The 13,122-nt window shown below is 45.5% G+C and overlaps 1 protein-coding gene and 1 long non-coding RNA gene across 2 annotated transcripts; one reads left to right on the forward strand and one right to left on the reverse strand.

Annotated features, from left to right (window-relative positions):
* Positions 1–672: 672 nt before the first annotated feature.
* On the reverse strand, positions 673–1,424 carry LOC127194218 (uncharacterized). Its single transcript, XR_007831247.1, has 2 exons — positions 1,366–1,424; positions 673–1,110 (listed from the first exon to the last, which is right to left on the reverse strand). It is a non-coding gene; the product is annotated as an uncharacterized LOC127194218 (long non-coding RNA).
* Positions 1,425–4,780: 3,356 nt separating this feature from the next.
* LOC127194219 (DBH-like monooxygenase protein 2) lies at positions 4,781–12,901 on the forward strand. Its single transcript, XM_051151542.1, has 13 exons — positions 4,781–5,068; positions 5,811–5,957; positions 6,447–6,608; positions 6,857–6,940; positions 7,736–7,903; positions 8,066–8,168; positions 8,338–8,504; positions 9,244–9,335; positions 9,587–9,683; positions 9,822–9,881; positions 11,262–11,392; positions 12,262–12,379; positions 12,659–12,901. Exons 1-13 carry the CDS (start codon positions 4,781–4,783, stop codon positions 12,899–12,901), a joined length of 1,860 nt encoding a protein of 619 aa, XP_051007499.1.
* The last annotated feature ends 221 nt before the right edge of the window (positions 12,902–13,122 follow it).

Consider the following 13,122-nt stretch of genomic DNA (forward strand, 5'->3'; position numbering starts at 1 on the left):
ATGAAGTAGGTCTGAGCTGAGAAGTCTGATTTGGGGAGGAGATTTCAGCTTTCTTTTGAGTTTATTTTGCTATGTTAAATGACATATTAAACAGTATTTTACTTAAAATAGGATAACTAATGCAAAATACATTGGACTTACAGAGGGATACAAAGAATATTTTAGGATTGAGTTTGTGTAGTCAGAGTGGGTGTGGGTAACAAAAACTTGGGCATCGTAGAGACAAGGGCATTATTTTACTTAAAGGGGGTAGTTAGAGCTGCACATTCAGCAGTTCAGCCTGTATTTATCTGAGCTCTCGGAACTTCTCTGGGTTTTAATCCAACTCCACATAGGGAATTGATACCGGCATCCCAGGCAGCCTGCGATTCCCTACTCATGTTGTGGAAGGAAGAGCTAAAGCCAACTCGTTATTTCCTTGCTGCTCGGCATCATGTCTACTAAAAAGTCCACCTGAACTGTGTTGCTGGGTCCTCACTGCTGCCGTCTGGGGCAGCCCGTTGCCATGTACTTCTTGCAAAATTAGAAACCGACGCGCAAGAGGGTAAGAGATGTCTTCCAGTCTCACAAGTGGACTGAGGTCCGTGCGCTGAGCTCTCTAGAAGGTGAGATTAAGTCACTGTGACTGTGACGCAGGCAGAACAAGTGAGAAGCCAGCGGGGAGAATGCACATTTTTGCTAGGGCAAGGGGGTGCGAAGTCTGGGTGGAAAGGAAGAAGGCTCAGAAGGGCTTGCGGAGCAGCAAGGATGGGAAGGCAGCGCAGTTCTGTGTGTGTGGTTTTTGATCCAAGGGCCCAGCAGAGCTTACGGCTGTGTCTCTACTGCAGGTGCAGTACAAGGTCCTGCCCTGGGTCATGTTGGCCACTTGTAGCCTCAGCTCTGTATCAGTGACTCGTGTGGCCACGTAATCAGCGTCAGGGAGAGATTTGACCTCTTTGTCCCCGGGACTCTGCAGAGTGACCAGCCAGTGTAGTTGCTGTTGGAGATCCTGCTGATACCAGCTCATCCAGGGATACTGGGAATCCTTCAAGATGCAGCGCAGGGTCGCAGCCTGACCACGGGGTACCAGACTCCATCTTGGCTTTTGCTCCAGCAAAGTGACTGTGGGGTCTGAAACACAGACAGGCTAAGATGAAGGTCGGCAACTGGCAAACCTCATGCGTGGCCGACTGAGCTAAATCTGGAAGAAGAAAATTTATGAGTTACATAGGCAGAAGTCTGCTGAGACCAGAAGCCTTGGCCAGGGAGAGTGTGGGTGCCAGGTGACTCCAAGGAGCCAGGGGCAGCTTCTCTGCTTGCTAAGCTAAAGTGGCCTGCTTCTTTTCCTGTTCCTCCATCCACTGGTTTCCCCAGTTGCCCTCTGACCTGTAGTCACAGAAGCCGTGAGAGCACAGAGGCACAGAATGCAAACCTGCCACATCCCTTCTCTCCAGCAAGAGAGTGGAATCTAAACCAGTAAGGGGCCAATGAGAAGCCCAAGTCTTGGCCTTGAAGTCCCAAAGCACGTGACTTCCTCAGGAAACCGACTATCTTGTCTCCTCTTCCCTCTAAAGCGCAACCTGCAGCTGAAAGTTTGCACCCTTTCCTGTTGTCTGAGCTCAACTGTGCTCTCTCCTCCACACCTCTGGGTACTGCACACTCACTAAGTAGCTCAGGGCAGGGACTGGCCCCTGCATCCTCTCAGTAATGATCACATATTCCAGGAAGTGGTTTGCGTTGGAGTCTCAGCTCTTTCACCTTTCACCCACCGGCTTCAACTCCATGTGGAGGCTTTTGCGGAGTTATATTAGGCAGTATTCAGTGGACACTCATCTGTCTGACTCCAGCAGTGCAAATGCAAAATAAAAAATAAGAGCTTTGTGGAGAATAAAGGGAAAAATGCTGCTTTTTGTAATTGACCTGACAGAAATAAAGAGACACTTGTGTCTTTCAATCTGACTATCATCCTATTGATACAATGGACCCCAAAGAAAGGCGAATTTCCCCCAAGAAACACATGCTGGGAAAAGGAAAAGGCACCAGCCAGAGTGTGAAAGCATCTTTTGGAAAGAGAGTTCACCCAACTTTAAGAAGCCTAAGCAGTAGTGGGCAGGCCATACTTTGACCTAGACTGCTTATCCTTGGCCCTCTAAACTTCCATTTCACTTCAGGACCCCCAAGACTGACTTGGAGGGTTCTCTTTTTCCTGTTACCAATGTGTCCACACTGAATAAATCTTTTTCTTTTCATTATTGACTTGGTTCTTTAATGGGCACATTGAGGACAGGTGGACAGAGCTGGCTCAAGGTATTGGCTTTTGTTAGGTCTCAAACCACAGACAAATGGCTAACTCTAACTGAGGTGCCTGTTTAATATATCAAAGTGGATCCCGCTGCCAGGTCCTCCCAGCATCCCTTAGTTCTTACCTATTACATGGTGTGACTGGCATACCTGCCACCTGCTCCTTACCCTAAACTTCTCCAGTCCTGGGGCTGAGTTGCCCTTCCCCCAGTAATCTTTCCCTATATAATCCAGCCAGTTTGTTATGCTGGCCTTTTCTTCTTTCATTTACCCTCTCCCCTCTCCCCTCCCATCTTTCCCTGTTCCCTTCTTCCTTCTCCCCTCTCTGTTCCCACCCCTATCCTCACATGTCCAGGCTCAGGGTGATGATGATGTTCACTCTGGACTTTGCCGGATGTCTCTGCCTCTGACAATGCTATCCCTGATAGCTACAATAAAAACCTTCTCCATGCTTTGGAAATAGGCATGTCTTCTTCCTTTTCATTTCTTCTTCTGTTCAGCTTTGATAAAACTTTTACTCTTCATTTTTCTAGAGCATTTACTTTTGAAAACAACAAGTTCTTCCAGCCTCTATAAATCTTTTTTTTTTTTTTAAGCTGAATAATCTCTCTATGACCCTTAAGAGTCAAGAAGAAAAGGGTAGAGAAGAGATTCCTTGAGTTTGCAGCCATTGACTCCTAGCTCTTCCCAGAGAGCCCTGTTTATTTCCTAAGGGCTCTTACCAGCCAAGTAGATGGCTGAATAAGGGACCCTGGGCCCTTCTCAGTTTACGGAGCTGTCTGTCCTAGCTCCCCACTGATCCCTCTTCAGCCTAAGGCTCTAATGAGATTGGGATCAGAGTGTCTCCCACACTCCTGTTATCTCCCTTGCTAACCTTCCTGCCTCCCAAGGTCGGTGCCCAGGATTGTCCTCTCTTATCTTAACCAGCTTGCAGTCCTGAGCCAGATTAAGCCCCTTGCACCTAGATCAGATGGCTAGCTAGCTCCTCAGGGCCTCTGCAGGACCAGTGTTAGAGGTCATAGCTGCCTCCTTGAGACTTTTCCTCATCCCCACCCACCAACTATATCTTGATCACTACTCAAGGGCACAAGACAGTAGCCAACAGCTTTAGCAGTTTTGTTTTGTTTTGTTTTGTTTCCATGAGCTTAGTAAAAAAATATGAGGATCAGAGAGCATCTTCTCACCCTTCCTTGGACTGGACTTCCATGTGTAGATGTGTGGTCCAACACATTTCAGCGAGAATCCTAAGGGTACGTGTCTTCTCCATTGTCTAGTGTATGCCAGGCAATGAAAAGGTTTACCTCCCCCAAGTCAGCTATGGCAGTCACCAGGAGACAGTAAGTCTTGAACAGTACACATGTCTCTTCTCCCTTGAAAGGTAGTCAGCAACTGGCATTAATTCCTTCCCCTATAACACAGGATCATGGCAAAGTGCTCAGGGATCTGGAGCCTTGTGCCTGTCAGTGGCTTCAGGAAACAATGCCAAGTGTGAGGGTGAGATAGGGTGTGTGAACACACACTACTGATGTTGCCCCTTCATGTTCCCGCTTACTTATCTACAAATTAAATGAGCTGGGATTGTCATGAAATCAAGCAAGCTGGAGTTTCACTCTGCTCTCCTAGTCAAACATTCCTTTTGTGCTTTAGCTGTTCACATAATACCAAGGCACTCGAAACTGCAAAAGCTTGGCTGAACCTGGAGGGGAGAGTAACTGAGCTGTGATTTTAAAAGAAAAAAAGAAAAAAGAAACTCATGATTTCATTGCAGAAGGGTAGAACACAAAATGTCCCACAGACAAATTCACATCCATTTCTCGTTTCCCCCCTCTTCTTCCCCTCATTTCTAGCTCCTCTTTGTGACTGGCTGAGATCAAAGCTGCCCAAGACTTGTCCATCTTTCCAAAAGTCTTCCATTTATAGGTGTTTTTCCTAGATCTAGAAGCACAGGGTCCTGTGGGAGACTGAAGTCATAGCTTTCCTCTTAAGACCTCCCTTCTGCTCTGTGCCAGGACGCCAAATGCTATGCTTATGTTCCCCTGCCTCTACTGTCCTCATGGACACAATGGTGTAAGGCCATAACACTGGAGTAGGAGACATATTCCAGAGAAATACTGTTTACTAAGGATGTTATGGAGGCGGGGCAGACATGCAGGAACAGAGAGATGGTGGGGGGCAACTGAGAACCCCTTCATTTTACAGGTTCTCACTGGGCATGGCCAGTACAAACATGGAGTTTGTACAGAAGACTGCCTGGCTCTCTTGATAATTTCACATTAGGTCCCTGACTCACGGTGAGACAATCCCACTCTGTGTCCTCCCTGAACACTTCTGACTCAAGTTATGTAAGTGGCACCACTCTGTACACAGTGGATAATCAGATCAGAAGAGCCTCAGCCTGTCCCTCCCCCATGGCACCATGCCTGGCACAAGTAAATATCCATATAAGTCCAGAGCTCCTGAGTGCCTGTGTGCAGGAAAGATGCTCCAGGCCCCAGGAGCCATGGCCTGTCTTCTCCTCTTCAGGCTTTTCTTACTTTTGGTCCTGGCAGCCTTCTCCCAAGGCAAGCGCCTGGGCCCTACATCTCCCCTTCGTTATTCTAGGTTCTTCGATCCTTCCCACACTGTTCTCCTGCACTGGGACTTTGATTATGAGGCAGAGATCATCACATTTGAACTCCAAGTCCAGACAACTGGCTGGGTTGGCCTGGGCATCACGAATCGATACACCTTTGTGGGAAGTGATCTGGTAGTGGGAGGAGTCCTACCCGATGGCAATGTCTACTTTTCGGTAAGTTTAGTGTTGAGTGACTTGTGTTGAGCTGAGGATGGCTTCACGTCTATAGTCTCCAACCTCCATGGCACAGATGAGCTCCTTCACTGGGTTGAGGATGGCTTTGTGTCATTTTGCTACTGTTATGAATTGTAATATAAATAATTGATATGAAGGGTATCTGATACGTGTCCCTATGAAGGTAGCTTTTGACACCCACAAAGGGGTCGTGACCCACAGGTTGAGAACCACTGCCATGATCTGCCTTGTACAAGTGGAGTAGTAGTTTACTTGTCTCCCAAAATCCACACACTCTAAGCTCAAAATCATACTTCTAAACTGCACTTTTACAGTGTAGTGCTCACCATTCCATACAAAAAATATATAATCAGAGCCAGGCATGGAAGCGCACATCTGTAATCCCAGAACTTGGGGAAGAAGAGGCACATGGATCTCTGAGTTTGAGGCCAGTCTGGTCTTCAAAGTGAGTCCAGGACAGTCAAGGCTACACAAAGAATCTCTGTCTTGAAAAACCAACACACACATCAATGAAGAATTATTAGAACTTATGAAGCTAAAATTTGATGTGAGAATAGTAAATCCAGGAGGTGAAGCTCCAACAGACATGCTCTGTCCTCTCAGGAAACCCATTTGTGCAATGGAGGTAGCTGGCTTCTGCCATTTTAGTGTACACCTGCTGTCCCAAAGCCTAATTGTTTGGGATCCTGGTTCTTACTTCTTGATGATGACTGGGCCCCAGGATCAGCACCTTCTGGATGAAGACACTTTAGAGCAGGATGGGAGCCAGGATGCTGAACTACTAAAGCTCACAGAAGATTCTGGCTCTACCACCATGCGCTTTTCGAGGCCCTTCAGATCCTGTGACCCACACGATCATGACATTACGGTAAGATATGGAAAGGGGAAAAAACTATTAAGCCACAGTCAGCTTGTCCTGGGGAGATATAGTCACCCCAAGTCATGCAGTCAGTCACACAATTCATGGATTATCCTTTGGTCTTCCTGGTTACTTTCCAATTGTATCAACTGTTGAAATGTCCAATCATTTCTTGGCGTGGTCCCACCCAATGACTAAGTGCCCACTCGTTAACCCCTTATTAAAGGACTGTAACCAATTCCACTGAACACCAGTGTTTGGAGTTCAAGTTTGGTTCAACATTCTTTTTCTGCAGGTGGAAAACAGGCAGAGAATGAATGGGAAAGGGTGAGGAGTGACAAATGAGTTAACCTCAGAGGTAGAGCTAAGGCCGAACTAATCTTGTCTTGAGTTATTCTCATTCCATTGTGTAGATGAGTGGCACATATAGGAACATGGATATAGGTATATGCAAAGTGCTTTTGAGTGTCAGACCTTTGATGCTCTTGGTACCCATAGAGTGACACCATGAGGGTCCTGGCTGCCTATGGCCTGGATGACATACCGAAGATGAATCGGGAGCGCACTTTTGTCAAGTCCATCTTCTTGCTCCAAATATTGCAATATGATGAACAAGATGCCCCCGAAGACACCATCATCCATGACTTGAAGATCAGCAATGTAAGACCCCATCACACTACCCATCTTCCTCCACCTGTTTCCATCTCCCAGCTCATTCCAGACCCCTCAGCCTGCACCCGCTACCTACGTATTCCTTAGAGACCAGCAAGTTACCTACTGTGAGTGTTCTTTCCCCCATGAAAAGTGCCAATCTAGCCCTAAGATCTCTCTGTCCCTGGCCTGTCCACTTCCTTGGTTTTGGGAACCCTTGCTCCTGTTCCACTCAGCTTTTGTGCACCTTTTTCCAGTTCCTCATTCCAGAGGAGGACACCACATATGCCTGCACCTTTCTCCCACTCCCCATTGTAAGCAAGAAGCATCACATCTACAAGGTATGTGAACCAAATGGCAAAGTTGGCCAAGGTAGGGAATGCACTGGGGCAAAGTGATGAGCATGCTAGAGTCTGAAGATTTTTAAAAAGTGTTTCTGTGAGGAAGGAGATGTAGGGTAGGGTTAGGTGGAGTTTTTGAAGGGTTGAAAACCACATAATTTCCTGGGGCCAGACCTGTAACTACCGACATTATTTTATTCAAGTGGAGGAGATTCAGACAGAAGATAGTAATTAATAAGTTTTTGAAGACAGCGTTTTCAAGTTCCACCATGAACCCAGAATTGTTCTTTTTTAGCAGTGCAGGTGTTAAAAAGAAGGGGACATGATCATGCACTGTCAGAAAATAAGAAAATCAAGCCAGAGTGAACTCAAAATCAGAACTCTACCTTTGTGTATTGGTGTTTTTAATTTAGGCCAGATACAAAACGATAATTTTACAAGTTCCAAGGTATTAGGGGCCATTTAAAAAAATCTGTTTCAAAAAGATTTGAATAGATATACGCAAATTGTGAATCAACTGAGGTCACTAAAGAAAGATAGAATCATTGGAATGTCCGTGATGACTTAGCCCTTGTGAGCTGTGCTCCCAAGAAAATGGATTTAAGGAGATGGGGATTGAGAGAAGAGTCTACTCGAGATTGGGGAAGATGATAGGTTCAGCAGAGACAAACTGATGGGGAGAAACTCAGAGAAGTGGAGAATGGCACAGCTTCTGGTGAGGGATGGTGGAGAGACTCAGAATTTGGCAGAGAACTTAACCATCATCTGCCCTCCTCTCTCTCTCTCTCTGTCTAGTATGAACCCATGTTGGTTGAACGCAATGAGACGATGGTGCATCACATTCTCGTCTACGCATGTGGCAATGCTAGTGTGCTCCCCACGGGCATCGGTGAATGCTACGGGGCGGACCCAGCCTTCTCGCTCTGCTCCCATGTCATCGCAGGCTGGGCTGTTGGGGGCCTTGTGAGTCCTGACATGGAGGCATTTTGGGACAAAAGGGCGCACGCTATTAGGCAATAGGTTAATGGAAGACCTGGGGTCACAGAAGTTCTGAAAGAAAGGTTAGAAGGCAAGGGCAGAGGCAGAGTTAGGATCCCTTGCTCACATCACTGCCTCTCTCCACAGAGTTACCAGTTTCCAGACGATGTAGGCGTCTCTATCGGAACTCCCTTCGACCCTCAGTGGATCCGACTGGAGGTTCACTACAGCAATTTTCAGAACCTTCCTGGTGAGATCCAAAGGACTTGTGGGAGGGCAGCTGGTGGGGTCCCCTGGTTCCTCTGGATGTGGGGGGGGATGTGGTGTACATACTAGATCCTGTTACTCACAGCCCATTCCAGATTTCCTTACCATTGGGACTCACTCCCGCCCTCTGAGGAGAGTTATTTCTTCTCTAGGTATACGTGATACCTCCGGAATACGGCTGTACTATACTTCGCATCTTCGCAAATATGACATGGGAGTTCTCGAGCTGGGCATCGCAGTTTTCCCTATTCACTTTATACCCCCGGGCGCTGAGGCTTTCTTGTCCTATGGACTGTGCAAGACAGAGAAGTTTGAAGAGGTGAAGCTGAGAGACACACGGTCTCTGAGGTTTCTTGTTCTCCATTGGAGCTCGGGTCTTGTCCCTAAACTCACAAGCCTGAGCCGGGGATTTAAAGAATGGCGGTGCCTAGGAAATCACAAGTTCTGCAAGAGAGGAATGAGTCAGGGCTTTAGGGGCAAAGAAGTTGGGTGAGAAGAGAAATGGGATGGCTCAGGTGGAAAGGTGGAATGAGTGGGAACGTCCATCTGGGAAGGCAGTGAACAGAATGTAATGGTCAGGCAGCAGAGAGGATGGGAAATGCTGTCTTCTATCTGGACATAAGAGAATCAGTGCAGTCATGACTTCATAGCAGCTGTGGCTACCTGCACTGAGACAACACGAGACTGGTCCTATCAACTATCAGTCATGGATCAAGAAAGGGTTTTTGGGGTCTTGCCTTTCCTTGCTAAACTATTTGCTACTGATAGGCTGTGGGAGAAAGACATTCATTGTACATTCACCAGATTCAGTAGGCAATGGGTTTAGCAGAAATATTAGAGGGGAGAGTATAGTTATCAGAATACACTTCGTGCATAAATTTATCAAAGAACAAACTTAATGAAATGTAAAGACAAAACAAACAAACAAACAAAAAACAAAATAAGAGAATATCTCTTAATCAGACCAAGAAGAAGATGGTAACAAGAATGAAGGGGGAAAAAATAAAGCTATATATCAGAGTTCTTGGTCAATCAGGTATACCTTCTCCTTGTTACAGATGAATGGGGCTCCAGTAGCCGACATATATGTATCAAGCTACCTGATCCACACCCACTTAGCTGGGCGGTCCCTGCAAGCTGTGCAATACAGGTGATGGAAAAACCCGAACCTTTCTCTTCTGTGTACGGGAATGGTTACCAATGTGGCATGATGCTATGTTTGGCTTAGAATATGGAGGATCTAGATTAGGGATGAGTGGAATAGTCTGTGAAAGAAGAATCTTTTAGGTTAGGTTCATGGACTACTTGCATTCACAGAACGAACCTACATACTGCACCTTTATTGGTAAGGTCCTCCCTGCTTCATCTTATTTCTCTCTTTATGCTATTCTCTCCCTCTAGAAATGGAACCCAAGTCCAAATAATATGTAAAGATTATTCCTATGACTTCAACCTGCAAGAGACGCGAGACTTACCTCAACCTGCAGTGATCAAGCCGGTGGGAATCTGAGGAGGGATAATGGCCTGAGCAAGGGGGAGAACAGGACAGCATAGCTCATTGCTAATCCAGAAAATTCTAAGACTGTACCAGTTCCTCTCTGACTTACTCTCAGCTCCCATGTTTCACTCTCAATAGGGGGATGAGCTGCTGATCGAATGTAACTACCAGACGCTGGACCGTGATGGCATGACTTTTGTAAGTGTCTCTCTCCACGGCACTAATATTGACTGTATCCCTAGAAGACATCTGCTTCCTGGCTTTAACTATCTAATAACTCTGATTGTTCCAGCTTATGCCTTTCTCTCCTCTGAGACTATTTATATTCTCACACTTCCATGTATCCAAAATAGTTAGTGACCAACTAACACCATGGAAGGATGTGTTATAGCATCTTTATCTCTCACCTCCTCCAGGAAGGTGCCAGCACCATTAATGAACTTGTAGTCATCACTGCCCTGGGTTGAAATATCAGTGTAATCATTTAGCAGCTTTATAACCTACACTAAGTAATCAATATCTTGCCTCCATTCTAAATTCATATTACTACTAGATAACTATTAGGAAAATAATAATTGTAATAATTGGTTAACACATAGGACAATGCTCTCATCGTGTCCCTTGTATTAGATGTTCAATTAGAGATAGTTATTCTTATCATGATTACAAGGAACCCAACAATTTTATGTAGGGACCAGTTCAGTGCTTCAGAAAAGATTGCATGCTTCTGAGGAAGGAAACACAGCCATACATATTATTGTAAAACAAGGTAGAAAACATCAAAATGAGAAAATGGGGATAAAAGTTCAAAGCTATTCCAGGAATCATAAGACAACACATGGACCATGTAATATCAATAAGCAGGTCTGGCTATAGGCACATAGTGATGTGGAGTTTTGGATAACAGAAATGATAACGCCATCCATCAGCAAGGGATGCTGGGGATGTGCAATAAAAACAATGAGCTTGAGCAGAGGTTAAGGAGTGAGGGAAGACCCATGACATAATGGAATAAGGTAGAAACAGGTAAGAGTTCTCAAAGCACAGAAGATGTCATCAACCTGCAGCTCTCAGACAGCAGATGCTACCTTTCAACTTGCACTCCCAGATCAACAATAGAAGGGAATAGATAGCCTGGGATTTGTTGTATGTATTTAAACAACTGGTCTCAGGATAACATCATCAAAAGATAGTAGGCGGCCACTGGAGTCCATTGACTAGGCAGATGAGAGGATACAAGATATGTATTATACTATAAACAAATGATCTGGCAGCTGTAGGGAGAGACTGTAATAAAGCCGGGTGGGGTACTGACACTAAGTGTAAAGCAGGAAGTCTAACCCACCAGAGGGTAACCGTGAGAACATAGAGAATAAGGAAGATGTAGAACATTTCTTCAGAAATAGTATCAATACTTGTTCAATGGCTGGAAGTGGAAGAGCTGTGGTAAGGTGCTATGAGCTGGACTCTATGGGAAAATAAAGAGCTCTTTGGAAGAGAGACAACTTTCACAGGGTGTTTGTTTGTTTGTTTTGCTTGCTTTTGTATCTGTGTTTCTCCCACTCTCACTTTCTCCAGGGAGGTCCCAGCACCATTAATGAGATGTGCCTCGTCTTCTTATTCTACTATCCCAGAATTAACATCTCCAGTTGCCTAGGATACCCTGATATCGTCTATGTGACCAATGAGCTGGGGGAAGAGGCATCAGAGTGAGTCATTCTAGAACCTAAAACCCACAAGCCTATGGGAAGGGATCTTGAAAGGACCTGGGGAAGAAGCAAAAGGCGTCTCACTCATTCCTCCTAGGCTGCTGAGCCAGGAGTTGTCATGGGTGGCCTAATCGCACCCTGTCACCCTCACTCCTTTCCGTGTTGATTCAAAAGCTCTGAAACCAGGAGCTTTCCAAGAAAGTTTCTGTATCAGTAAGAACATTCAGAGAAGCAGATGACAACTGACCCTTGAAAGTCAAATTCCTTGTGCATAAATTCCTACCTTTCTGACTTGACTCAAAAACCAGTTTACATTCATGTACCAACTGCTCAATAAGTGCCCACTCTTATGTCACTCTAATGAGAGGTTGGAAACATCTTTCTTAACAGACACACACACAACTTCAGAGTAAGTGCAGGTTTTCCTTCTTTTTCTTTTTTCTTTCTTTCTTCTGTTTGTTTGTTTGTTTGAGACAGGGCTTCTCTGTATAGCCCTGGTTGTCCTGGAACTCGCTCTGTAGACCAGGTTGGCCTATAACTCACAGAGATACAACTGCTTCTGGAATTAAAGGTGTGAACCACCAGAGCCTGACTAACTTCAGACTTACTGAAGCCAACCCATCAACCTCTCAGACCCTATGGTACCTATGTCTTTAAAGAGCATTTTTTTTGATGTCCTAAGTTCTCTCTGATATTTTTTTTTAACAAACTCACAAAGAATTTCCAATTTGTTATACAATGATCCATATGGTTTATGCCAGTGTGGAAGACATGCTAGCAAAAGGGAAGGTGTTTTCAACATATTTTGTCAGAGATGTAAGTCAACACTGATTATTGCCATGTCCCTGCCCTAACCCCACTATTCACAGGAATCCCATGGAAAACCTGATGGTCCTGAACAATGTTGAGTGGACTCCAGAGAACATTAAGAAGGCTGAGAAAGCCTGCAAGGAGTCTCAGCAGACAGTATTGATCAAAACCATTGATGTGAGTGTCACAGGAGATGTCACACTTTAGGGTTGGAGGATGGTATTGGGCAAAGCAAGGATGATGGATGGATGATGGAGGCAAATAATAACAGTAACAGGAAGCTTGATTGGGAAAGGGGGGACAAGGAGCAGAAAGGCAAGCTGTTACTGCCCTGCGCTACAGATGTTGGGCCTCACAGTTCACATGTCAGGGTCGGGTAGTAGACAAAGAGTTCAAGAAGAGGGGAAAATGTAGCGATACTTATAATTTTACTTTTTTTCCTCAAATTTCCTGCAGGAGGAAGTAGAAAATGCGACAGGTTGGATTCCTGATATTATCCCAACTCCTCGAGGACCATGCTTAGAGTCTTCTGGAGGCAAAGTGGAACCTCAGGATAAGAGCCCTGCAGGCTTCAGGGCTGCACCAATGGCCTTCTCTGGCTCCAGCACTGCTAGCCTGAGGCACTTGCCCCTAGTTGCTGTCATGTTCCTGCAGTGTACCGTCTCATGGCTCCTCGCCATGCTGCAGATTGGAGTATAATTCTGTCTCCTCATGTTATCTACTCCTTTCTCATGAACGACAAACACTCCCTGGGTTAACCGCTTGAAATGTCCTTTGTCTGTGCCACTTTCCATAACCCAAATCATGACACTGCAGGCTCTAGGATTTTGTCCAAAATTCACTGTTCAACTTACTCTTAAGGCTTCAGAACCATTGATAGGATCACATGTTTTCTGAGAAAGTCTGCCTCCAAGTCTGAG

Source organism: Acomys russatus, chromosome 10, assembly GCF_903995435.1.
Source record: "Acomys russatus chromosome 10, mAcoRus1.1, whole genome shotgun sequence".
NCBI lineage: Eukaryota > Metazoa > Chordata > Mammalia > Rodentia > Muridae > Acomys > Acomys russatus.